Below are 26,143 nucleotides of genomic sequence, written 5' to 3'. Positions count from 1 at the left end.
TCAAGGCTATTGTGTTCATGTCAATTAAAAAATAGGCACCAGCAGCATGGTGGTACATTTTTGCTAGATTGTTATGAATTGCCCACTTCATCCTTGTAATTTGCTTCAGTCTTACCTTACAAGAGCAAATCCTACAAAAAGAAGTCATCTCAGGGGAGTAGGCCCCAGACCCCCCTAACAGACATCAGCCCCTTTGTAATATTCATGGCCCCCTGGCTGGAAATCACCCCTGGTCAGGGGGCTCAGCAGGTCCATACAGGACTTGTGCCAGTGCATAAGTGCACAGTGTGTTGGACCCTGCTACCCATCACAGTGCAACTCCACTGCCAAGGGCACCTGCACAACCAGTCCAATTCAGCTAGAGCTCATTAACCTCACACCCATAGATGCAGTCAGTGCTCTACTGCCACATGCAGAGAAGCCCTTCCAGGTTAGAGGTCAAGTGAAGAACACAACCCCCCCCACCATTACAGCAGCCCCTGCCCTGAAGTGCTTTAAAACCCTCACACTGCAGACAGCAGCCAGGCTTCAGAGAAGAGAGAGTCAAGACAGCAGGACAGACAGGGTCATTTCAACTAGCACTTTATTCAGTCAACAGCAGGGGTCAGCCATTACAGAGACCACAGCACAAAGCCTGCAGGAGGGTGGAGAGCAGGGATACCCACAGGGTCCAGCACAGCCCTGAGAGAGAAGGGGAGACATTACTAGCCATATCAAGTCAACGAGTGGGATGGATTTAATCAGCTGGGTACTGGTACCAAGGCACTGCATGTGAAGGCCTGCAGGGGGCAGTCAAGGTCTGTGGTTCTCAGCCCTAGCCAAGGGGCCACAGGTTAGTTGCACCACGCTCCAGGACCTCCATCAGGCCCAGACTGCTTCCATTTGAAGCAGATGGCCATCTCCAGCAGAACAGAAGAGGGCACAGGCACCCAAATTAAGCCAGGCAGTACAATTGAGGCTGCAGGCAATGGAGAGGACAGTGCAGCCCCACAGGACCAGGGCTGGCAACCAGTGGTCAGCACTCACCCGAGGCACCGGTCACTGTGCTGGCAACCCCACAGATATCTTGGCCTTGCTTCCTGGACAGGGCTTCCGGAGACAGCGGGCATCCGTGTTGGGGTCTGGTACCACTGGGATCTCTGCAGAGAGGGAGAGAGACGGGTCTGCCTTCTGCATGCTCATTGAGCAGAAGCATCTCCCGTGAGGGGCTGTACACTGTAGACCCATTACCACAGAGCAGAGATTAAACCCTTCCCCCTTGCAATCTCTCCAGCCAGACCACACTACACTTGCCACCTGCTGGCCCCCTTAAGACATGGCATCAACAAGAAGCAACCCTCCCCCAGCTGCAGGTCAAGAAGTGAAAGGTCAGGACAACTCACTGCGCCCATCAAAGCAGCCCTCCACACAGGTCTTCATGGCCGGAGAGCACACCTCAGTGGAGCACATGAAGTAGATCTGAAGGAAGAGCAGAGGTTTAAGCAGTCAACTCCCACCCTCTTCTCCCATCCAGCTCCTTCCCCTCACCCACCTCCTCATCCAGGTATGCCTGCATTGTCTGATCCATGAACTGGAAGGTGGTGATGTGGAAGCGGCGGTGCTGCCTAGGCAGGGGCAGCTGGTTGTTGATGTGCAGGGTGGACGTATGGCCGTAGTCCAGAGGGTTGGGGCAGCTGCAGAAAGGGGGGAGGGTTAGGTCAACGCTCCCAGAGCGTCGGGTACGAGGTAGACTGGGATGAACTGCCCCCCAGGGAGCACTCACCCTTCATACAGCAGCACCCAGACGGCCTGGGCAGAGCGGGGGTAGGCAACACAGTAGTGCACCAGCAGCAGCAGGTTGGGGTCTGGCGAGCTCAGCAACCGCACCTCCAGATACATGGGGCGACCCAGGAGCAGCCGCAGCGGTCTGTGGTACTGAGGGTAGAAGCGGCTGAAGGCCGCGTCTGAGAAGGAGATCAAGGGCAGGCCTCAGTTTGTGGTTTTGCCCCTTTCCTTTAAGGATGCGTTCAGTAGGCGTGCGCATTGACGTTTCCTCTGCCGAGGAGGCGTGACTGACTGGGCACTTACCAGTAGCTATTCTGAGCTGCACCCCGAATACCCCAGGGGACATGATAGTGCTGGGCAGGTTGGGGCTCTTTACCAGGTAGCCAGTGCTGATCAGGTTATCCTCTGCATAGCGACACTCGACCAGCAATCTGCACACAGGACAGAAATTAGACCAAGCCAGAAGACGGGTCCCCATCTACTGCTCACCCATCTGCACGGTTCCCTAGTTTTAAGGGGCCGAGGATTGGCATTGCCCATCAGGACTGACCAACTCCGACCATGCCTCACACAGTTGGGTTAGTCTGCCAACTGTGCGATTATGGGTGCAAGACCATGTGTCAAGTACTCATTTCAGAACGGTGTAGAGCAGGCTAATGCCAAGTCCCATCTATGCAGATCCACATGCAGCCCATACCAATGCTGCAGCCTCACCTGAAGGGGCCATCTCTGGTGATCACGCCATACTTCAGGCTGTTCTGTCGTGCCAGGGCCATCACCTCTGCCAGGTAGATGGTAGTCTTGCCCACCACCTGGGTACAGGGGAGAGATCAGAAGGGTAGGCACAATTAGTTCAGTTTAAGGAAGCAGGCGCTTGGCTGGAACAAAAGCCAGCAGGGTAGGATTGAGAACCATTGAACTAGATCCATACACCACCCCCCACCCCCCCCAAATGTTCCACTCCTCCCTAAGCAGCAACTCACAAAGGCATGGGTCCCACAGCCAGTCACTGGGAACTTGAAGATGGCAAAGTCAGGGGTGCAGATGACAGGGCTGCAGGACTGGTTGCCAGCGATGACCAGAGAGGATGGCTCCAGAGGAGGGATGGTGAGGGTGCGGTGGACAGCAAACACAAAGTGCTTGTCCGAGGTACATTCTGGAGGGAGAGAGCGAGCTCTGAAAATCCACCCCATCCGTAAGGACTCCCTTGAAGTGGTTCAGTTCTAAGCAGTCCTTACCATCCAGGGGGTAGTAGCAGTGGGCAGTCTCAGGATCCATACAGCAGCCCCTGGCCAAGCAGGTGGCGGCTCGGACCCTTTTGGGCCCACAGGAGACTTGCTGGCTCTTGGGAAGGGGGCAGCCTGGGGGGAGTAAACGAGCAGTGAGGTTCAAGCAGTATTACAACAAGTACAGAGGGAGATATGGGTGACAGGAAGGAGCAATCTACCGAGTAGGACAACATTGAGCAGCATCACCAACACAAGTACAGAGGAGAGATGGGAAAGGAACGAGCAAGCAATCCCTCAGTGGAAAAGCACAGGGGCAGGAGGAGGGTAGTACAGCAACAAAGGCCTCAGGCCTCACCCTGCTGGGGCTGGAGCTTGTGGTAGGGGCAAGACACCTGGATCTCCGCTCTCTCCCCTGCTGCAGTCATGTACACCACCTGGATTGTGTACCGCTGCGCCTGAGAGCAGAACAGAAAGCAAGAGTTTGAAAGGGCAACAGGAGGGAAAGCAATGCCTGAGGAGAGGCAGAGAGCGGATATGCCTACAGCAACAGATGCCCAGCTCTGGGCAGATGGGATTGAACCAGGAGCCACATCTGGAGTCCCAGTGGAGACCAGGCTGTGGGAGAGGAGCCTGAAGGCCACAGGGGCAGTCTTGTACGCAAGTGCACTACATACAGAATAGGGACAGCAGGATTCAGGACCATATTAACAGTGAGCAACAAATTGGCAAGTCAACTAAAAGGCAACTGAATCCAAGCATCCAGTTCCATAATGCATGTTCTATTAACCATAGATTCCAGGATTTAGGCCAAGAGAGGAGGCAGAACAAAATTAGGCTGGGGGAGGGGCGTCTCACCACAATCCGGACATCACAGGCCGTGTAGAGGATGGTCAGCATGTTCTCGCCTTGACCACGGACCAGGGAGTAGCCACAGGACTTGGGCATCTGCAGCACTGGGACCAGTGCATTGGAGGAGTCTGGAAATGAGGGGGAGGGATAAAAGCAAAGCACACCTGTTACAGACAGCCCTCAGCTCTAGCATCAATTATAGCCCCTCTGCCCCAGCTACATCATTATCAATATAAATGCTATTAATAGACATCCACCCCCAACCCACCCATCACACGTTAGACACACCCAGCTATAACATTACAGACATCTAGTCCCTCTTACTCAGGATGTGGACCGCAGACAAGGGCCCAGTGGGCAGGTGGACAGTCATGCAGACTTCACTGCAGGAGATGGACAAGCCCTTGGGTGGCTGGGCTGAGGGGAGGGGGGTGGTGGTGGTCAGTGGGCAGGACACAGTGGCAACCTGGGACATCTTCAGGTGGAGGTCATAGTAGCGTAGAGTCAGGGCAGCATACGGCCTGCCAGCCTTCTCCTGCAGGGGCACAGGGGGCAAGAGTTGCACCATTTATAGACTTCATAGGCCACACAGCTTCAGTTTCACCCCATTTGGTGTCCAGCTGAAGGATCAGCACCCAGAGGGTCAAGTCTTGAGCTTCAGGAGAGTAGAGCCAAGCAGCACCATTTGAACTCCAGGAATACAGGGAGTATAGAAAGCCAGCTCCTTCAAGTTCAAATCCCCCACTCCAGTACCCCTACCGGACTCCCACTCCACTGCTCACCAATTTCCACACGTAGCAGCCACGGAAGGAGGCAATGAGCACCACTTCCCCTTGGCGCCTCCTCACCCTGTGCTGACAGGTCCTGGGTAGCTCCAGCACCGGCAGCAGAGTCATCTTGGCTGAAAGAGCAAAGGGTCAGCATGAGTCCCCCCCCCACTGAAAGGTTACAGCCACAGCACAGAGCTACAAAAGCAGCAAGGCGCTATGGTCATGACAGTCAGGGCAACAGCACAGAGTCGGAGCCAGTAGTCACAGCTCTGCAACCAGGACCAGAGGAAAGGGTTCTAAAGATATTCCAGTTATGGGTTCAGTCAAATGACAGCTTAGCTGGAAGCAGCAGGACTGGAAGCCATAGCACTCCCAAGGCTCAAGTCAACTGGCGGGAAGTGCAGTGCAGCAAGCGGTCAAGTACCAAAGAAGTCTGGAGAAGCCCAAGCCTAGTGTGCAACAAAGTGATCAATCCATCCCCTCCTCACCTCTCTGCAGGAACACCCGACTGTAGCTCCCGAGGGGCAGGTAGATCTGCATGCTGCCATCTCCACAGTCAGTCCTCGGTGCATTGGCTGTAGGCCGGGGCTTCACCGGCCGCCCCCCGGCTGCTGTAGGCCGGGGCTTCACCGGCCGCCCCCCGGCTGCTGTAGGCCGGGGCTTCACCGGCCGCCCCCCGGCTGCTGTAGGCCGGGGCTTCACCGGCCGCCCCCCGGCTGCTGTAGGCCGGGGCTTCACCGGCCGCCCCCCGGCTGCTGTAGGCCGGGGCTTCACCGGCCGCCCCCCGGCTGCTGGCTCTTCCTCCTCCGAGGATTCCTCCCCGTCTACTGGCTCCTCCTGCTCGACTGGCTGTTCCACCTCCACCATCTCCTCCTCCCAGGATTCCTCCCCGTCTACTGGCTCCTCCTGCTCGACTGGCTGTTCCACCTCCACCATCTCCTCCTCCGAGGATTCCTCCCCGTCTACTGGCTCCTCCTGCTCGAGTGGCTGTTCCACCTCCACCATCTCCTCCTCCGAGGATTCCTCCCCGTCTACTGGCTCCTCCTGCTCGAGTGGCTGTTCCACCTCCACCATCTCCTCCTCCGAGGATTCCTCCCCGTCTACTGGCTCCTCCTGCTCGAGTGGCTGTTCCACCTCCACCATCTCCTCCTCCGAGGATTCCTCCCCGTCTACTGGCTCCTCCTGCTCGAGTGGCTGTTCCACCTCCACCATCTCCTCCTCCGAGGATTCCTCCCCGTCTACTGGCTCCTCCTGCTCGAGTGGCTGTTCCACCTCCACCATCTCCTCCTCCGAGGATTCCTCCCCGTCTACTGGCTCCTCCTGCTCGAGTGGCTGTTCCACCTCCACCATCTCCTCCTCCCAGGATTCCTCACCGTCTACTGGCTCCTCCTGCTCGACTGGCTGTTCCACCTCCACCATCTCCTCCTCCCAGGATTCCTCACCGTCTAAGTTTTCCAGCTCTTCCTCCATGTCCTCCAGCTCTTCCTCAATCTCCTCCAGCTCATCTGCAAGAGAGTGACAGGGTAGAACAGTGTCCAGCAGGCTGGGACAAACAGGGCCCAATGCCTCCAATGGGTCACAGTAGCTACACCACAGCTCCAGTGCTTATGGGGCTATATTAGGGACTGTCCACAAGTACATGGCACCAGAGAAATGGCTGCCTTGGTCTCAGCCAACACTTGGCAGCTCCAGTCCTCAGGGTTAGTGGACATAAACCCTACAGGAGCCAAATGAGTCACATGTGATGTCAATTAGACTCCAACCCCCTCCCCCATTTGGATCAACCAACCAACCTCCAAACCCCTCCTTCAGTCCCAGATGACCCTCCCCCTTTCAGACAGGAAGCCAAGCAGCAATAGAAGCCATAGACTCACCATGACCTTCAGACAGGGTATAGGGATCAGAGTCGGGCTCCACGTCTTCTGGGAAGACATGCATGTGGTGAAAGGAAGATCTAGACAGCTCTTCATCCTCTTCCCCATCTTGCACATTCCAGAAGCCATCATCAGGGCTACCGTAATCATAGCCACCCTCTCCAGCCACTTCTGCAGGCAATCCAGCCTTGGAATCATATACCTCATGGCCAACACCATCCCAATCACTTCCATCTACATCAACATCAGGCAACTGAGTGTTCACTAACCCACCCAGCAGCCACACAACCAAGAAGACTAGCTTCTCCCTCTGCACCCTTCTCAATGCCATCACTAACCACACTCACAGAGAGGAATAAACTCTGAACCCACCAGTCGTGGTTTATGTACTTACCATGTGTCTTATTCATTAGCTGATTGGTTGCCAGGAAGGGAGTTCTAATCAGCCAGCCAATCAGCTTCCCGCTTGGCATTCTCACAAGCTGTTGTCCTCGTTATGTCTCCCTCCGGATTCATTCAGTTCAGTTTCCATCAGCTGGATTCTAACTGGCTTGTTTCTGTTGTTGATCGGTGGGATTGTGCAGATCAGCGCAGAACTGCAGAGATCTGCACTACCAGAATGCAACCATTTCCGCAGCTGAATTCCGCAGGCTGTGTGTTTACCCAATATAATACTTTCACATGTGCAATTTACCTGTGCATGCTTAGTCATAGAATGTAACATTGACAGTTTGCTGTATAAGAATGGTTAGCTCTCTATCGTCATATATTGCCTTTGTTCTTTAAACTAAAAGTATTGTAGCAAGAGCTGGTGAGGCCTGAAATGACAAACTTTGTATCAATTACACTGAGTACTACACTGAGTATTACACTGTATGTAATATTTATTTTAACCAGCTTGGTCCTGAGTATCTGCATTGGACTTGATTGTAGTTCATTGTAAGGTATTTCCAGCATCATTTATTGCATCAGGATGATTATTATTATTATTTTTATTTCATGGCAGACGCCCTTATCCAGTGCCATACAAAGTGCAAGAATACAGTTAAGTACAAGACAAACATTACAAATTAAAATTTGCATAAAACAAAGCAATTCAAGATATAATACATTTCACAACTTCCAATTTATACAGTTAAGTACAGTAAGTGTGGACATACATCCTGGAAAGTAAAACTAAGTCCGTCAAGATGTAAGGTACAGTCAAGGGTTACGGGAAAGGGAGGAACATCAATCAATAATGCAAGAAGCATGATTCAATGCTATGAAGTGCTATCTAACGGGGATTCAATCAATCAATCAATCAATTTCTGTTTGTATAGCGCCCTTCGCAGGGTAGCCACAGAGCGCTTTACAGACTGGTAAACATACAACAAACGTATAGGAAAATAAAAACATAAATACAATAAAATCAAATATAGACCTGTAAACATTTTACATAATCTTGAATAAAGTGAGTGAACATTTAAGTAAATAGACCATTTAGGCATGGAGGAGAGAAAAACTAAAAACTCCTATGGATGGCAAGTAGGAGAAAGTGAATATCTGGGGGTCCACGGCTTTGGGCCTAGGCCTAATGGTTGCCTCCCCTCCAGGCAGTATAGTTATTACAGCAGCAAGGAGATCGACTGGACTGGAGATCGATGCTGCTGGCTGTGCTCTTCCCTCTGGAGGAGGCCTCTCGCTGGCCATCGGGGGTGGAGGGTTTGGACCATCAACAGGCTTTGGGTTGCGATGGCTCATCAAACCATGGGTGTGAATGCCCCGTTGACCCTCCGTGGTGAGGTGCTTCTGGGATGGGTTGTTCCTCATCAGACTTCCATGGTGGGGGACGAGGTGCCTCGTTGGACCCTCAGAGGAGGCTGTTGCTGGAAGAAAAGAGGGCCGTCGTGCTCAGATACTGGTCATGCAGTGCAGGACATTTCCAAAGACAGTTGTGCAATTGCATGTCCATGGCACACCGGCATCACTATGGGCTAGAAACACAGAGACAAAACAAATGAGTCTTCAGCCGTGATTTAAAGGCTAAGACAGAGGGGGCATCTCTTACATTGGATGGAAGATCGTTCCACAGCTTCGGGGCCCTATAACTGAATGCTCTACCACCTGCGCTTTTCTTGTGTATTTTAGGGAGCGCTAAGTAACCGGCTTCCTGTGATCTTAATGGCCGACCTGGAGTGTATTCAATAAGGAGATCTTTTAGGTAGGGAGGTGCCAGTCCCTTTAGTGCGTTAAATGTTAATAAGAGCACTTTAAAGTCTATCCTGTAGTGCACGGGCAGTGGAGTGATGTGTTCATGTTTTTTTGTTGTTGTTAGGATTCTTGCAGCAGCATTTTGGACTGAAGTGCAGAAATAGCTCTGTTTGTGCTGCCTGACAGAATGGCATTGCAGTAATCCAATCTAGATGTAACAAATGCGTGTATCAATTTCTCAGTGTCCTGTAACGAGAGGAATTGTCTTAGTCTAGCAATATTTCTAAGCTGGAGGAAGGAAGATCTCAACACATTCTGAATGTGTGATTCAAAGATAGATTATGATCACAGATGACACCCAGGTTTCGTGCCATCTCCTTAGGGGAGAAATTAAAGTTATCATTAGTCAGTTTTTTTAGTGCATGATGAACAGTTTGTTTTTTGTCTCCTAAAATTATGACTTCTGTTTTGTCAGAATTAAGCATAAGAAAAAATGTTGTCATCCATGTTTTAAACTCAGACAGACAGCACATTAGTTTTTCTAGGTCTATGGTGTTGTTAGGATTTACTGACAGATATAATTGTGTGTCGTCTGCGTAACTGTGAAAGGTAATATTATGTCGTCGTATGATATCACCTAAAGGGAGCATGTATAATGAATAAAGTGTAGGTCCGAGGACTGAGCCCTGTGGGACTCCATACTTAACCTCAGGTAAATTTGAGTGGTTCTCGTTAATCTGTACATATTGGAGTCTGTTTGACAGATATGATTTAAACCATGAAAGCACATTGCGAGACAGGCCAATACGGTTTTCTAAGCGGTGTATCAAGATTTTGTGGCCGATTGTGTCAAAAGCCGCACTTAAGTCTAATAGAATAATAACACTGGTGTGCCCTACATCGGAGGACTGAAACACGTCATTCAATACTTTTAACAGGGCCGTTTCTGTACTCTGGCCGGAACAGAAGCCAGATTGAAATTCCTCATAAAGATGATTATCGGTTAAAAAAGCTGGCAGTTGGTTTGCAACTACTTTCTCTAGAACCTTAGAAAGGAAGGGAAGGTTTGAGATAGGTCGATAGTGTTTAAGACGGTTAGGGTCGGCACTGGGTTTCTTAAGAAGTGGTTTAATTACAGCTATTTTAAATGAATCAGGAACAGATCCTGAGGATAAAGAGACATTAATAATATTGTGTATTCTGTGAATAATTAATGGCAGAGATTGTTTTAGCAGTTTAGTGGGTCTAGTGCGCAGGTTGTTGTTTTCATTTTAGTAAATAAGGAGACCAATTCCTGGTGATTTACTATGTTAAACGAGTCCAAGGTAGGCAGGGGCTGTGAAGGACTGCATGTGTCGGCTATAGTATCTGTGTATGTTTCCTGTTCTATCTGTTTTCTAATGCTGTTAACTTTGCTATTGAAATGATCCATGAAGTCACTTCAGGTGAAATTTTGGGGATAACCTCTGAAGGCTTCACCTGCTGGTTAGTAAGTGTCGCTATTGTATTAAAAAGAAAACGTGGGTTATTCTTATGCGTCTCTATTAAATTGGAGTATTAGGCAGACCTAGCAGAGGACAGGGCTGCTTGTATCTTATTATACTGTCATTCCATGCCATGTGAAGACCTCTAGTTTTGTTTCTCTCCATTTACGCTCACATCTACGGCATTCTGTTTTAAGTGAGCGAGTGTGTTCGTCAAACCATGGCGAGTGTTTTGTTGGTGTCCTTAATGGGGCTACTGTATCTAAAGCAGTGCTTAGTGTATTGTTGAAATTATTTAATAATTCATCTGCAGATCCTGTTTTGATAAAGCTAGCATTTGGTAACAGGGTAGTGAATTTATGAATAGCAGTGGGATTTAGGCAACGAGTTTCTATATTCCTCTCCTGTGTGACTAATTCTACTCCAGGCAGCTCAAATGTAATAAGGCAGTGGTCGGAAATCATCTGGTTTTGGGGTGATATTATTAGGTTGTGAATCTGTACCCCACGGGTTATAACTAGATCTAGTGTGTGATTGTGACAATGTGTGGGTCCTGACACATGCTGAGTGAAGCCTACAGACTCCAATAGGGACAAGAAACTAACAGTGAGGGGGTCGTCTTTAATGTCAATATGTATGTTAAAGTCCCCCAAAATAATGAGTTTATCATAATGTATGGCTAAGTCAGATAAGAGATTGCTAAATTCGGGCATCAAAAAGGAATAGGGGCCTGGTGGCCTATAAATAGCTATAAGCTGAAGAGGTGGATTAAGCCTAAATTCTACCTGGTGAATTTCAAAAGATGGGTAGCTGTCTAATGTCTTAGTAGACAGACGCAGGTCTGTGCGGTAGATGGTGCCCCCCCCCCCCCCCACGGCCTGTTGTACGGGCCTTCTGGCAGTAAGAGTAGTCATTAGGGGAGGCTTCTACTAATGGAATAGTGTCGTCTGGTCTTAACCAGGTCTCAGTCAAGGTGAGCACATCTATGTGTGCGTCAGTTATTGGTGTCATTTATTAAGGCTGCTTTGCTAGGTAGTGAGCGGATGTTTAAGACAGCAAGCTTATACATGGGAGAAGTAATGTGAGCAGGTAATTTCTGTCTTGTAGTTTTAACTTTTATTAGATTGTTGAAACGAGGGCCCCGAGAGGAAGGAATACATCCAAGCCTATGACAAATTACTGTTTTAATAGGATAACTATTCATTTTGTTTGTATAAGATTTAATCTCAGGACTATGTAGTTTATTGGATGCCCCCAGGCAGGGATCTAGGATCGGGGTCAGGCTGTGCTGGGAGTTACAGGCAGACTGCAGTGTAGGACTGCGAGCCTGCAGCCTGACCGGTGCTCTGAGGAGTCACGTTTTTAAACAACTAGCTATATTATCAGATAACATTAGCGCTCCTCTCCAGCTCGGATGGAGCCCATCTCTTCTGTATAAGCCAGGCCTTTCCCAACCAGCTATTTAGAGAGGACAGCCTGCTGAAGGCCTCATCCCCTCTGTGTAATGTTGGTAGCGGGCCAGAGACAATTATATTCTGACATCGTTTTTTTGCTGTTTTGCATAGCGATGTAAAATTTCTTTTTAAAATCTCTAATTGTCTATGTCTAATATCGTTAGTGCCAGCGTGAATAACCAGAGTAGAAACTTCGCCGCCTGGCAATTCGTCCAATTTAGCTTCGATGTCAGAGACTCTGGCTCCCGGAAGGCAATTTAATTCTACTGCTGGTGACACAATCTTTATATTTCTAACTATGGAGTCTCCAATAATGAGCACCTTCTCAGCAGACGCGCTGCCGAGGGGTTCAAACCTGTTCGCGGTCCAAATGGGAGACTGGTGCGCCGGAGCTCTAGCTCTTGATTTCGTGCTTCTAGAGCCTCTCTTTACCGAGACCCAGCGATCCTGCTGTGACTGCGCAGCCGTCGGTGTGGGCCTGTCGCTGACTTCAGAGGTCGAATCCGTGTTTCTACAGACCGAGTCAAGCCAATTCTCGGCCTCTTTTATTTTTCTAAGAGTATCTACGTGCTCCTCCAACACGCGTACTCGTTCCGCCAACTCCTTATGAACTACGCATTTTGTGCAAGTAAAATGATCATTTTGGTCGGCGGATCTAACCATGGTAAACATGCTGCACGACAAACAGTAAATACAAGCCAATACAAATAATTGTTTAATTCATAGTCAGTTTCCTGTGTCATTATTCTGGACATTGTGGTGCGCGTTGCCAAAGTTTATGTTATTTATTTTGCCATTTTTTGTGTATACCGCCCGGCAGGAATCCAGGCGAGAGAGAGCACTTCTGAATGAAACACACTTGCTGTTGTGCTCTGCTCTGTTCTCCACCACACTACAGGTAAGTTTCAAGACAAGACAGTTCGCGGTAAGTACTCTTGCCATGCTGAATTTTATTTCTGCTAAGACATTGACAATTTGACGAACGGTGATAGCTAAGCTACACTAGTTTAGGGTTACCGTACATCCAGTTTTTACCTGATTTTTCAATCCTTTAATCACTGTCCGGTCGGATTTCTTAATGATTTAAAAATGTCCGGGATTTGTCCGCTCGTCCTTTTTCCAGTACTGTTCTGGGAACATTTAAAAATAGACTGGATAGGATCCTTGGATCACTTAGATATTAATGAACACCAAACGAGCACGATGGGTCGAATGGCCTCCTCTCGTTTGTAAACTTTCTTATGTTCTTATGTTCTCTTATGAACTGAGTACCGGTTGCGCGTTTAACCCTTCCGCTCCGGCAGTGCTGCAGCTCGATCAGACATGAATGGTGATGTGTAAGATGATAGTGATCACCAATGTCAAGCCTTTTTTTGGATGTTAATAGATGACTAGCGTCTGTAAAGACTACAACAACCAATCAGGAAGGTTATATATCGTTGGGGCATTAACAATGTACAGAAGGATAGTTATGTTGAGACGAGAAGGGAGAGAGTGAGTGAGAGGACAGAATTGACAGGGCAGTCGATTATGAACAGAAAATCAACAGGATGTTTTAGAGCAGGGGTGTCAGACTCATATTAGGTAGTGGGCCGGATTTGCTCAAGTGAGACCTCATGGGGGCCAGATACCAATCAATGGCACATGAAAATGACACACAATGTATTATTACATAAAGCACAACAGAGAACTGCAACAAATACAAGTTGAACAGAAAGCATTTTCCTATGCAACACTGACAAGAATACATTTCAAGTAGAAGAGAGACGTGCGACAAATAGACGATCTTAAGTGCCATAGAAAGCATGTTTTCGATCAACGTTAACTATTAATAATTACATATTGTGTTTGAATATCTGTGTTATTCATTAATTATACATTTGAAAGAATGCAGGTTATACTGCCAAATGTCTGTCCAGAATAGCTGTACCAATCAATCAGACATTTCATGTAGGCACATGAAAACACCTAAATGTAAAATTACAGAAAGTCAGAGACAAGTGCCACAAAAAGCATTTCATACACTACTACAGAATGCAAAGTATAAATATGCATGAGAATTAAACTGAAGCAAATCTTAATTACCATTTTAATTGTTTCAACTGTGGAATAATCAAATAAACAATTACATTCCGTCATCCATATTAGAATGTGTAGAACATTTTGTTTCACTTTGTCATGGTTCCAAGCCCTTACTCTCTTTCCTCACTAGTGGCCACCAATGTTCCCTTGTCTTTTCTTCTCCCTTCACTGTTTTCCTTCAATCTTTCAATTAACATTCCTCCACACCCTTGTGCACTTCTGTTCCTTTCCTCTGCTCTCATTGGTCCTGCTCCTGCCTTTCTGATTTCTGCTTCCCTTTATAAACCCCTCACTGCGCTCACTCTGGGTGAAGTGTCATCAGTTCTACCTGCATCATCAAGCCCGGTTCCTTGTTCTCCCTGTCCTATTCCTGTCTCTCGACCTCCTTGATATTGACCATAGCTTGTGACCTCGACTGTGTCTTGTCCGCCAACTCTACAAACACTGCACCAGGGTCCTAACTCCCTTGCCCTGTGGTCCACCCCTGAGACTGAGCCACACTCAGCTGCTATTGTTTTTAAATAAAGGAAAAAAAAGTATTCTGATTGTTACTGACTGAGTAATGTATTAGATTATGTAGAGCCGTTATTAATGTTTTATATAAACTGTATTATGTTTTATATTAGAAATAATAATAATATGCAGACTGAGCAAAGTAGATTTGTCAAGCTAGCAACAGGCAGTTGTCCAGAGGATATGCTCTGGACATTCTCCTCTCCACTTTGACTTCTGTTCATTATGATAATAGGAACACCCAAACAGATCAATAGCCCACAGATACCAGTTTGTTTGGGGTTTCCTGAAGATGCTACATTATAGTGATTGATTACCTCATTGTCCATTGTTAAAGAAATGTGAGATTGGGCAGTTTGTATGCCACACCAGGAAAACACCTGCTTCCATGATGACCCCCACTGCTCAGGAAGACCACCACAAACATTCAGAAACCTGACCTCAAGACAACACTTTGGGAAACCTGTCTGTGCCCCTGCCCACAGACCACCATGTCATGCATTGCATGAAAGGCTGTCCACTTGTGCTGTTCCATAAGTCTCTGCTGAGGTAGAGTGCTTCCATGTCGGGCCCCTTCCAGGCCTGGCATGTTAAATAAATACATTAACCATCTATGCATCCAGACTGGGTTCTTCAGATTATGTTACAGATTATTTTCAAAACAAGGTAATCACTATTCTGTAACGGAATACTTTTTAAAAGTAACCCTCCCAAACCTGAGTGCTTGCTCTGTGTTGTTGGGGAGTGGAGGCCTCGGACACCTAAAGGGAAGTTGGGCAACCCAGCTTTAGTTCTTGTCCTGGTAGAACTCTTTGTCCATGATCTCCAAGAAAACATCATCCTCAATGGAATGAGCAAGCTTGTTGTCTGTCTCTGTGCATTTGAAGACTGAGTGGCTTTGACATGGAGTACAAATTGATGGTCTGCCATTCTCTAGCACATTTGTCTTGAAGCTCTGGACTCTAGGTCTGTGGGACTTCCCTAAACACACATCACCTACCAGCACCCGTCCTAAATCCAGCAAATGGAGCATCATGAGGACCATTTATCTGTTGTCTCGGTTTGTGGACTCTCAGGATGTCCAGTTTTGGGATCTCTGACGCGATACACTTCAGGTGAGAATGGTTCTGAGCTACCTCTAGTGTAGGTATCTCAGACCTATTGTCTGGTATTTCGTTACATTCAATTAGAGTTGGAGTGTTGTACTGTGATCTTCACTGTCACAATCTGTACATTTTACTGGGGCTTGGCAATTGCGTGCAAGGTGAGAGGAAGTTGCACAACCCCTATAGCAGATGCCATGATCCTTCAGGTACAGTTTAGGGACTTCATCCTGAAGCCACGACACCTTCTCATTGGATGCGGTTAACCGTGAATAGGGTATAGTTTACGGAGGTCGTTCTTCTTAACAGCTGAACCTGCGCTGGAAGAGGCCTGGGTAGAAACTTCTGTTCTGTGGACAGAGATGGGCGTTCTGTGAATGTTGTGTTTGGCTGTGGGATTCTCACCTTCTGGTGGGTTGTTGCTGGAAATGGTGAAGCTGGGGTCATTTCTGGGAAACTAGGGAAATACCAGAATGGAGGGAAGCAGGCATCAATGTTCTTCCTCGTATTGAATGCCACGAGAGATCCACCTTTTTGCAGATAGTGGGGCAGCTTTTCCACTATAGGGTTAATACCTCTGGCAGTATCCAGGTATGCCATGCCAGGTAAGTAGCCATCTTCTTTAGCAGCCTGCAGCTCCATTAAAAGGTCTCCCAATTCTCTTAACTTGACATAGTCCTTACTAGGGAAGGTCTCTAGTTTATTAAAAAGAGCATTTTCAAGAGCATCTCTGAGGCGTCATAACACTCAACTAGCCTTTTCCAGGCCATGTCTAATGCTGCACTGGGGTCACTCACATGAACTGTCCATAACCTTTTCACGTGGTCAGATGATTCTCTGCCTAGCCACTCAGTGAGTAGGTCAAGTTCTTTGCCAGCCGTAAGGCCCAACCGTTGGATGGCACCAACGAAGGCCGACCTCCATACTCTAAATGCCTCAGGACGGTCATCAAACTGCACCAGACTTGTATTCACGAGCTCTCGGCGTGCCAGGTGTCTTGCAAAGTCCAACATGCCTGAAGCCTCAGGCTGATGAAGTGATGTTGTTGAATGTTCTCTCTGCCAGGAGGAAGACAGACCAGGATCTGACACACCTAGCTTCCTTTCATTTTGCGGTGTTGAATCGCATGACTGACAGCCTATCAATGTAGTTGAACTGTTTACTCTCAGCTACAGCTTGAACATCAGCTGCATGGTGAGGGTTTGAGGCTGGCAGTGATGGCTCATACTCATTTAAGTCCTGCATGTCTGATTTTGGCCTTTCATTGAAGTGTTCCATGGCTTGTGCCCTAACATAGTTTCATGTGTGCTCAACTTTGATCTGTGGAGAGATGGGACAGCTTACCATTCTTGGCGTACCCTGTTCAATCTCTGCAGTGGCTGCCTCCAGTACCTCTGCTTGAGCAAGAGCAGTAGTTACATCCTTTTCATGATGAAGCACCTCAAAGTCTGTGTCCAGTTTCGCATTGTCTAGCTGATGACTCACCTCCGATCTCATTTTATGTTTATTTGCTTTCTCTTTCTTGGTAAACAATGCATGTGCTCTAGCAACTGCTATGCTGACTGATGATCTGGACGATGATCGTGATGAAGCAGAATGTCTTGAGTTTAACTCCGATCCTTGGTCCATCAGGATCGGGGTTCCCTCTGTTAATAGTGGACCTGCTTTCCTTTGTAGGGGCAGTTGGCTCACCATCTTCATGCATGACGGTGCTCAAATCGGTTTATAGTCTACTACCTTCAAGCTGGTTTTGCTTGTAGGACTCGTGTCTTTTCACTGTACTGTTCTCAGTGGGTGTCCTGACAATTTAACAGCAAGCCAAACTCCATCCATTACATGCAGAAGAGTGAGGATTCATCTTAGTTTGCAGGTTATAAGATGCATTCATGAATTAAGAGTGAAACTGCAACAGAATACAACAATAGAATGTCTCAAATGTGAGATAATGTACACCGTTCACTGTGACGTGCTAAATCAGCATAGGATACATACATTACTGTGAAGAAACCAATTCAAATAATGAGGAAGTTAAGCACTCGCTCTTATATGCATCCAAATTACAGCTACCCATTACACTGCACATTAACTATACAAATAGCAATCTCCGCTATCATATCCTACCAACGACAATAAGGCATCTAGTATCAAAACGGTGTAAACAGTCACAAATATTCTCCGATATGTAGTTACAATGTTATATAACGATAAACACTTACAGATGTGTTCACAAGCAGAACACTGAAGGATGGCAGCAGATACAAGAGGGAACAGATGCACTCGGGTAGACAGGTCTTGCACAAGGAAGTTACTTCCTGCTTACAGTTCAAGGCTATTGTGTTCATGTCAATTAAAAAATAGGCACCAGCAGCATGGTGGTACATTTTTGCTAGATTGTTATGAATTGCCCACTTCATCCTTGTAATTTGCTTCAGTCTTACCTTACAAGAGCAAATCCTACAAAAAGTCATCTCAGGTGAGTAGGCCCCAGACCCCCCTAACAGACATCAGCCCCTTTGTAATATTCATGGCCCCCTGGCTGGAAATCACCCCTGGTCAGGGGGCTCAGCAGGTCCATACAGGACTTGTGCCAGTGCATAAGTGCACAGTGTGTTGGACCCTGCTACCCATCACAGGGCAACTCCACTGCCAAGGGCACCTGCACAACCAGTCCAATTCAGCTAGAGCTCATTAACCTCACACCCATAGATGCAGTCAGTGCTCTACTGCCACATGCAGAGAAGCCCTTCCAGGTTAGAGGTCAAGTGAAGAACACAACCCCCCCCCACCATTACAGCAGCCCCTGCCCTGAAGTGCTTTAAAACCCTCACACTGCAGACAGCAGCCAGGCTTCAGAGAAGAGAGAGTCAAGACAGCAGGACAGACAGGGTCATTTCAACTAGCACTTTATTCAGTCAACAGCAGGGGTCAGCCATTACAGAGACCACAGCACAAAGCCTGCAGGAGGGTGGAGAGCAGGGATACCCACAGGGTCCAGCACAGCCCTGAGAGAGAAGGGGAGACATTACTAGCCATATCAAGTCAACGAGTGGGATGGATTTAATCAGCTGGGTGCTGGTACCAAGGCACTGCATGTGAAGGCCTGCAGGGGGCAGTCAAGGTCTGTGGTTCTCAGCCCTAGCCAAGGGGCCACAGGTTAGTTGCACCACGCTCCAGGACCTTCATCAGGCCCAGACTGCTTCCATTTGAAGCAGATGGCCATCTCCAGCAGAACAGAAGAGGGCACAGGCACCCAAATTAAGCCAGGCAGTACAATTGAGGCTGCAGGCAATGGAGAGGACAGTGCAGCCCCACAGGACCAGGGCTGGCAACCAGTGGTCAGCACTCACCCGAGGCACCGGTCACTGTGCTGGCAACCCCACAGATATCTTGGCCTTGCTTCCTGGACAGGGCTTCCGGAGACAGCGGGCATCCGTGTTGGGGTCTGGTACCACTGGGATCTCTGCAGAGAGGGAGAGACGGGTCTGCCTTCTGCATGCTCATTGAGCAGAAGCATCTCCCGTGAGGGGGTGTACACTGTTGACCCATTACCACAGAGCAGAGATTAAACCCTTCCCCCCTTGCAATCTCTCCAGCCAGACCACACTACACTTGCCACCTGCTGGCCCCCTTAAGACATGGCATCAACAAGAAGCAACCCTGCCCCAGCTGCAGGTCAAGAAGTGAAAGGTCAGGCCAACTCACTGCGCCCATCAAAGCAGCCCTCCACACAGGTCTTCATGGCCGGAGAGCACACCTCAGTGGAGCACATGAAGTAGATCTGAAGGAAGAGCAGAGGTTTAAGCAGTCAACTCCCACCCTCTTCTCCCATCCAGCTCCTTCCCCTCACCCACCTCCTCATCCAGGTATGCCTGCATTGTCTGATCCATGAACTGGAAGGTGGTGATGTGGAAGCGGCGGTGCTGCCTAGACAGGGGCAGCTGGTTGTTGATGTGCAGGGTGGACGTATGGCCGTAGTCCAGAGGGTTGGGGCAGCTGCAGAAAGGGGGGAGGGTTAGGTCAACGCTCCCAGAGCGTCGGGTACGAGGTAGACTGGGATGAACTGCCCCCCAGGGAGCACTCACCCTTCATACAGCAGCACCCAGACGGCCTGGGCAGAGCGGGGGTAGGCAACACAGTAGTGCACCAGCAGCAGCAGGTTGGGGTCTGGCGAGCTCAGCAACCGCACCTCCAGATACATGGGGCGACCCAGGAGCAGCCGCAGCGGTCTGTGGTACTGAGGGTAGAAGCGGCTGAAGGCCGCGTCTGAGAAGGAGATCAAGGGCAGGCCTCAGTTTGTGGTTTTGCCCCTTTCCTTTAAGGATGCGTTCAGTAGGCGTGCGCATTGACGTTTCCTCTGCCGAGGAGGCGTGACTGACTGGGCACTTACCAGTAGCTATTCTGAGCTGCACCCCGAATACCCCAGGGGACATGATAGTGCTGGGCAGGTTGGGGCTCTTTACCAGGTAGCCAGTGCTGATCAGGTTATCCTCTGCATAGCGACACTCGACCAGCAATCTGCACACAGGACAGAAATTAGACCAAGCCAGAAGACGGGTCCCCATCTACTGCTCACCCATCTGCACGGTTCCCTAGTTTTAAGGGGCCGAGGATTGGCATTGCCCATCAGGACTGACCAACTCCGACCATGCCTCACACAGTTGGGTTAGTCTGCCAACTGTGCGATTATGGGTGCAAGACCATGTGTCAAGTACTCATTTCAGAACGGTGTAGAGCAGGCTAATGCCAAGTCCCATCTATGCAGATCCACATGCAGCCCATACCAATGCTGCAGCCTCACCTGAAGGGGCCATCTCTGGTGATCACGCCATACTTCAGGCTGTTCTGTCGTGCCAGGGCCATCACCTCTGCCAGGTAGATGGTCGTCTTGCCCACCACCTGGGTACAGGGGAGAGATCAGAAGGGTAGGCACAATTAGTTCAGTTTAAGGAAGCAGGCGCTTGGCTGGAACAAAAGCCAGCAGGGTAGGATTGAGAACCATTGAACTAGATCCATACACCACCCCCCCAAATATTCCACTCCTCCCTAAGCAGCAACTCACAAAGGCATGGGTACCACAGCCAGTCACTGGGAACTTGAAGATGGCAAAGTCAGGGGTGCAGATGACAGGGCTGCAGGACTGGTTGCCAGCGATGACCAAAGAGGATGGCTCCAGAGGAGGGATGGTGAGGGTGCGGTGGACAGCAAAGACAAAGTGCTTGTCCGAGGTACATTCTGGAGGGAGAGAGCGAGCTCTGAAAATCCAACCCATCCGTAAGGACTCCCTTGAAGTGGTTCAGTTCTAAGCAGTCCTTACCCTCCAGGGGGTAGTAGCAGTGGGCAGTCTCAGGATCCATACAGCAGCCCCTGGCCAAGCAGGCGGCGGCTCGGACCCTTTTGGGCCCACAGGAGACTTGCTGGCTCTTGGGAAGGGGGCAGCCTGGGGGCAGAAAACGAGCAGTGAGGTTCAAGCAGTATTACAACAAGTACAGAGGGAGATATGGGTGACAGGAAGGAGCAATCTACCGAGTAGGACAACATTGAGCAGCATCACCAACACAAGTACAGAGGAGAGATGGGAAAGGAACGAGCAAGCAATCCCTCAGTGGAAAAGCACAGGGGCAGGAGGAGGGTAGTACAGCAACAAAGGCCTCAGGCCTCACCCTGCTGGGGCTGGAGCTTGTGGTAGGGGCAAGACACCTGGATCTCCGCTCTCTCTCCTGCTGCAGTCATGTACACCACCTGGATTGTGTACCGCTGCGCCTGAGAGCAGAACAGAAAGCAAGAGTTTGAAAGGGCACCGGGAGGGAAAGCAATGCCTGAGGAGAGGCAGAGAGCGGATATGCCTACAGCAACAGATGCCCAGCTCTGGGCAGATGGGATTGAACCAGGAGCCACATCTGGAGTCCCAGTGGAGACCAGGCTGTGGGAGAGGAGCCTGAAGGCCACAGGGGCAGTCTTGTACGCAAGTGCACTACATACAGAATAGGGACAGCAGGATTCAGGACCATATTAACAGTGAGCAACAAATTGGCAAGTCAACTAAAAGGCAACTGAATCCAAGCATCCAGTTCCATAATGCATGTTCTATTAACCATAGATTCCAGGATTTAGGCCAAGAGAGGAGGCAGAACAAAATTAGGCTGGGGGAGGGGCGTCTCACCACAATCCGGACATCACAGGCCGTGTAGAGGATGGTCAGCATGTTCTCGCCTTGACCACGGACCAGGGAGTAGCCACAGGACTTGGGCATCTGCAGCACTGGGACCAGTGCATTGGAGGAGTCTGGAAATGAGGGGGAGGGATAAAAGCAAAGCACACCTGTTACAGACAGCCCTCAGCTCTAGCATCAATTATAGCCCCTCTGCCCCAGCTACATCATTATCAATATAAATGCTATTAATAGACATCCACCCCCAACCCACCCATCCCACGTTAGACACACCCAGCTATAACATTACAGACATCCAGTCCCTCTTACTCAGGATGTGGACCGCAGACAAGGGCCCAGTGGGCAGGTGGACAGTCATGCAGACTTCACTGCAGGAGATGGACAAGCCCTTGGGTGGCTGGGCTGAGGGGAGGGGGGTGGTGGTGGTCAGTGGGCAGGACACAGTGGCAACCTGGGACATCTTCAGGTGGAGGTCATAGTAGCGTAGAGTCAGGGCAGCATACGGCCTGCCAGCCTTCTCCTGCAGGGGCACAGGGGGCAAGAGTTGCACCATTTATAGACTTCATAGGCCACACAGCTTCAGTTTCACCCCATTTGGTGTCCAGCTGAAGGATCAGCACCCAGAGGGTCAAGTCTTGAGCTTCAGGAGAGTAGAGCCAAGCAGCACCATTTGAACTCCAGGAATACAGGGAGTATAGAAAGCCAGCTCCTTCAAGTTCAAATCCCCCACTCCAGAACCCCTACCGCACTCCCACGCCACTGCTCACCAATTTCCACACGTAGCAGCCACGGAAGGAGGCAATGAGCACCACTTCCCCTTGGCGCCTCCTCACCCTGTGCTGACAGGTCCTGGGTAGCTCCAGCACCGGCAGCAGAGTCATCTTGGCTGAAAGAGCAAAGGGTCAGCATGAGTCCCCCCCCCCCCACTGAAAGGTTACAGCCACAGCACAGAGCTACAAAAGCAGCAAGGCGCTATGGTCATGACAGTCAGGGCAACAGCACAGAGTCGGAGCCAGTAGTCACAGCTCTGCAACCAGGACCAGAGAAAAGGGTTCTAAAGACATTCCAGTTATGGGTTCAGTCAAGTGACAGCTTAGCTGGAAGCCATAGCACTCCCAAGGCTCAAGTCAACTGGCGGGAAGTGCAGTGCAGCAAGCGGTCAAGTACCAAAGAAGTCTGGAGAGCGACCAGCAATAACCACCATACCGTCCATAGAGGAAAAGTGGAGGAATTGCTGCCGTAAACCTCAGGGTCTGGAGAAGCCCAAGCCTAGTGTGCAACAAAGTGATCAATCCATCCCCTCCTCACCTCTCTGCAGGAACACCCGACTGTAGCTCCCGAGGGGCAGGTAGATCTGCATGCTGCCATCACCACAGTCAGTCCTCGGTGCATTGGCTGTAGGCCGGGGCTTCACCGGCCGCCCCCCGGCTGCTGTAGGCCGGGGCTTCACCGGCCGCCCCCCGGCTGCTGTAGGCCGGGGCTTCACCGGCCGCCCCCCGGCTGCTGTAGGCCGGGGCTTCACCGGCCGCCCCCCGGCTGCTGTAGGCCGGGGCTTCACCGGCCGCCCCCCGGCTGCTGTAGGCCGGGGCTTCACCGGCCGCCCCCCGGCTGCTGTAGGCCGGGGCTTCACCGGCCGCCCCCCGGCTGCTGTAGGCCGGGGCTTCACCGGCCGCCCCCCGGCTGCTGTAGGCCGGGGCTTCACCGGCCGCCCCCCGGCTGCTGTAGGCCGGGGCTTCACCGGCCGCCCCCCGGCTGCTGTAGGCCGGGGCTTCACCGGCCGCCCCCCGGCTGCTGTAGGCCGGGGCTTCACCGGCCGCCCCCCGGCTGCTGTAGGCCGGGGCTTCACCGGCCGCCCCCCGGCTGCTGGCTCTTCCTCCTCCGAGGATTCCTCCCCGTCTACTGGCTCCTCCTGCTCGACTGGTTGTTCCACCTCCACCATCTCCTCCTCCGAGGATTCCTCCCCGTCTACTGGCTCCTCCTGCTCGACTGGTTGTTCCACCTCCACCATCTCCTCCTCCGAGGATTCCTCCCCGTCTACTGGCTCCTCCTGCTCGACTGGTTGTTCCACCTCCACCATCTCCTCCTCCGAGGATTCCTCCCCGTCTACTGGCTCCTCCTGCTCGACTGGTTGTTCCACCTCCACCATCTCCTCCTCCGAGGATTCCTCCCCGTCTACTGGCTCCTCCTGCTCGGCTGGTTGTTCCACCTCCACCATCTCCTCCTCCCAGGATTCCTCCCCGTCTACTGGCTCCTCCTGCTCGACTGGTTGTTCCACCTCCACCATCTCCTCCTCCCAGGATTCCAGCTCTTCCTCCATGTCCCCCAGCTCTTCCTCAATCTCCTCCAGCTCATCTGCAAGAGAGTGACAGGGAAGAACATTGTCCAGCAGGCTGGGACAAACAGGGCCCAATGCCTCCAATTGGTCACAGTAGCTACACCACAGCTCCAGTGCTTATGGGGCTATATTAGGGACTGTCCACAAGTACATGGCACCAGAGAAATGGCTGCCTTGGTCTCAGCCAACACTTAGCAGCTCCAGTCCTCAGGGTTAGTGGACATAAACCCTACAGGAGCCAAATGAGTCACATGTGATGTCAATTGGACTCCAACCCCCTCCCCCATTTGGATCAACCAACCAACCTCCAAACCCCTCCTTCAGTCCCAGATGACCCTCCCCCTTTCAGACAGGAAGCCAAGCAGCAATAGAAGCCATAGACTCACCATGACCTTCAGACAGGGTATAGGGATCAGAGTCGGGCTCCACGTCTTCTGGGAAGACATGCATGTGGTGAAAGGAAGATCTAGACAGCTCTTCATCCTCTTCCCCATCTTGCACATTCCAGAAGCCATCATCAGGGCTACCGTAATCATAGCCACCCTCTCCAGCCACTTCTGCAGGCAATCCAGCCTTGGAATCATATACCTCATGGCCAACACCATCCCAATCACTTCCATCTACATCAACATCAGGCAACTGAGTGTTCACTAACCCACCCAGCAGCCACACAACCAAGAAGACTAGCTTCTCCCTCTGCACCCTTCTCAATGCCATCACTAACCACACTCACAGAGAGGAATAAACTCTGAACCCACCAGTCGTGGTTTATGTACTTACCATGTGTCTTATTCATTAGCTGATTGGTTGCCAGGAAGGGAGTTCTAATCAGCCAGCCAATCTGCTTCTCGCTTGGCATTCTCACACGCTATTGTCCTCGTTTTGTCTCCCTCCGGATTCATTCAGTTCAGTTTCCATCAGCTGGATTCTAACTGGCTTGTTTCTGTTGTTGATCAGTGGGATTGTGCAGATCTGCGCAGAACTGCAGAGATCTGCACTACCAGAATGCAACCATTTCCGCAGCTGAATTCCGCAGGCTGTGTGTTTACCCAATATAATACTTTCACATGTGCAATTTACCTGTGCATGCTTAGTAATAGAATGTAACATTGACAGTTTGCTGTATAAGAATGGTTAGCTCTCTATTGTCATATATTGCCTTTGTTCTTTAAACTAAAGGTATTGTAGCAAGAGCTGGTGAGGCCTGAAATGACAAACTTTGTATCAATTACACTGAGTACTACACTGAGTATTACACTGTATGTAATATTTATTTTAACCAGCTTGGTCCTAAATATCTGCATTGGACTTGTTTGTAGTTCATTGTAAGGTATTCCCAGCATCATTTATTGCATCAGGACGATTATTATTATTATTATTATTATTATTATTATTATTATTATTATTATTATTATTATTATTTCATGGCAGACGCCCTTATCCAGTGCCATACAAAGTGCAAGAATACAGTTAAGTACAAGACAAACATTACAAATTAAAATTTGCATTAAACAAAGCAATTCAAGATATAATACATTTTACAACTTCCAATTTATACAGTTAAGTACAGTAAGTGTGGACATACATCCTGGAAAGTAAAACTAAGTCCGTCAAGATGTAAGGTACAGTCAAGGGTTACGGGAAAGGGAGGAACATCAATCAATAATGCAAGAAGCATGATTCAATGCTATGAAGTGCTATCTAACGGGGATTCAATCAGGAGAAAGTAAATATCTGGGGGGCCACGGCTTAGGGCCTAGGCCTAATGGTTGCCTCCCCTCCAGGCAGTATAGTTATTACAGCAGCAAGGAGATCAGAAAGTTCTTTGTCGGTGCTGCTGGCTGTGCTCTTCCCTCTGGAGGAGGCCTCTCGCTGGCCATCGGGGGTGGAGGGTTTGGACCATCAACAGGCTTTGGGTTGCGATGGCTCGTCAAACCATGGATGTGAATGCCCCGTTGACCCTCCGTGGTGAGGTGCTTCTGGGATGGGTTGTGCCTCATCAGACTTCCATGGTGGGGGACGAGATGCCTCGTTGGACCCTCAGAGGAGGCTGTTGCTGGAAGAAAAGAGGGCCGTCGTGCTCAGATACTGGTCATGCAGTGCAGGACATTTCCAAAGACAGTTGTGCAATTGCATGTCCATGGCACACCGGCGGCACTATGGGCTAGAAACACAGAGACAAAACAGATGAGTCTTCAGCCGTGATTTAAAGGCTAAGACAGAGGGGGCATCTCTTACATTGGCTGGAAGATCGTTCCACAGCTTCGGGGCCCTATAACTGAATGCTCTACCACCTGCGCTTTTCTTGTGTATTTTAGGGAGTG

At 50.0% G+C, this 26,143-nt stretch overlaps 4 protein-coding genes across 4 annotated transcripts; all 4 read right to left on the bottom strand.

Moving 5' to 3' along the window:
- Nucleotides 1-566: 566 nt before the first annotated feature.
- Nucleotides 567-5,207, bottom strand: LOC136767997 (zona pellucida sperm-binding protein 4-like). The gene is made up of 14 exons (XM_066722059.1): nt 5,101-5,207; nt 4,625-4,743; nt 4,167-4,377; nt 3,849-3,970; nt 3,349-3,448; nt 3,003-3,125; nt 2,748-2,920; nt 2,479-2,576; nt 2,068-2,195; nt 1,763-1,943; nt 1,532-1,673; nt 1,383-1,458; nt 1,027-1,139; nt 567-681 (listed from the first exon to the last, which is right to left on the bottom strand). Exons 1-13 carry the CDS (start codon nt 5,150-5,152, stop codon nt 1,039-1,041), a joined length of 1,626 nt encoding a protein of 541 aa, XP_066578156.1. The 5' UTR covers nt 5,153-5,207; the 3' UTR covers nt 567-681; nt 1,027-1,038.
- Nucleotides 5,169-6,836, bottom strand: LOC136768080 (probable serine/threonine-protein kinase kinX). Its single transcript, XM_066722134.1, has 3 exons — nt 6,487-6,836; nt 5,391-6,117; nt 5,169-5,331 (listed from the first exon to the last, which is right to left on the bottom strand). Exons 1-3 carry the CDS (start codon nt 6,815-6,817, stop codon nt 5,169-5,171), a joined length of 1,221 nt encoding a protein of 406 aa, XP_066578231.1. The 5' UTR covers nt 6,818-6,836.
- Nucleotides 6,837-18,202: 11,366 nt separating this feature from the next.
- Nucleotides 18,203-22,898, bottom strand: LOC136768353 (zona pellucida sperm-binding protein 4-like). The gene is made up of 14 exons (XM_066722522.1): nt 22,793-22,898; nt 22,252-22,370; nt 21,794-22,004; nt 21,476-21,597; nt 20,976-21,075; nt 20,630-20,752; nt 20,375-20,547; nt 20,114-20,211; nt 19,703-19,830; nt 19,398-19,578; nt 19,167-19,308; nt 19,018-19,093; nt 18,663-18,775; nt 18,203-18,317 (listed from the first exon to the last, which is right to left on the bottom strand). The coding sequence occupies exons 1-13, from the start codon at nt 22,842-22,844 to the stop codon at nt 18,675-18,677; spliced, it is 1,626 nt and encodes a 541-aa protein (XP_066578619.1). The 5' UTR covers nt 22,845-22,898; the 3' UTR covers nt 18,203-18,317; nt 18,663-18,674.
- On the bottom strand, nt 22,861-24,555 carry LOC136768078 (serine-aspartate repeat-containing protein I-like). Its single transcript, XM_066722133.1, has 3 exons — nt 24,206-24,555; nt 23,335-23,836; nt 22,861-23,275 (listed from the first exon to the last, which is right to left on the bottom strand). The coding sequence occupies exons 1-3, from the start codon at nt 24,534-24,536 to the stop codon at nt 22,861-22,863; spliced, it is 1,248 nt and encodes a 415-aa protein (XP_066578230.1). The 5' UTR covers nt 24,537-24,555.
- Between the last annotated feature and the right edge of the window lie 1,588 nt (nt 24,556-26,143).

Source organism: Amia ocellicauda, chromosome 14, assembly GCF_036373705.1.
Source record: "Amia ocellicauda isolate fAmiCal2 chromosome 14, fAmiCal2.hap1, whole genome shotgun sequence".
NCBI lineage: Eukaryota > Metazoa > Chordata > Actinopteri > Amiiformes > Amiidae > Amia > Amia ocellicauda.
This window is presented reverse-complemented; position numbering and strand designations above follow the sequence as displayed.

Coding starts and splice junctions, on each gene's coding strand:
- LOC136767997 (XM_066722059.1), bottom strand. CDS start 5,152: ATGCAGATCTACCTGCCCCTCGGGAGCTACAGTCGGGTGTTCCTGCAG. Junction 3,126..3,348: donor CAAGCTCCAGCCCCAGCAGG/GTGAGGCCTGAG, acceptor TACTCCCCCCAG/GCTGCCCCCTTCCCAAGAGC. Junction 2,921..3,002: donor CTGCTACTACCCCCTGGATG/GTAAGGACTGCT, acceptor CTCTCCCTCCAG/AATGTACCTCGGACAAGCAC.
- LOC136768080 (XM_066722134.1), bottom strand. CDS start 6,817: ATGGCATTGAGAAGGGTGCAGAGGGAGAAGCTAGTCTTCTTGGTTGTG. Junction 6,118..6,486: donor TACCCTGTCTGAAGGTCATG/GTGAGTCTATGG, acceptor ACTCTCTTGCAG/ATGAGCTGGAGGAGATTGAG. Junction 5,332..5,390: donor GAGCCAGCAGCCGGGGGGCG/GCCGGTGAAGCC, acceptor CCCGGCCTACAG/CAGCCGGGGGGCGGCCGGTG.
- LOC136768353 (XM_066722522.1), bottom strand. CDS start 22,844: ATGCAGATCTACCTGCCCCTCGGGAGCTACAGTCGGGTGTTCCTGCAG. Junction 22,371..22,792: donor TCGGGTGTTCCTGCAGAGAG/GTGAGGAGGGGA, acceptor TTGCTCTTTCAG/CCAAGATGACTCTGCTGCCG. Junction 22,005..22,251: donor GCTGCTACGTGTGGAAATTG/GTGAGCAGTGGC, acceptor GTGCCCCTGCAG/GAGAAGGCTGGCAGGCCGTA.
- LOC136768078 (XM_066722133.1), bottom strand. CDS start 24,536: ATGGCATTGAGAAGGGTGCAGAGGGAGAAGCTAGTCTTCTTGGTTGTG. Junction 23,837..24,205: donor TACCCTGTCTGAAGGTCATG/GTGAGTCTATGG, acceptor ACTCTCTTGCAG/ATGAGCTGGAGGAGATTGAG. Junction 23,276..23,334: donor GAGCCAGCAGCCGGGGGGCG/GCCGGTGAAGCC, acceptor CCCGGCCTACAG/CAGCCGGGGGGCGGCCGGTG.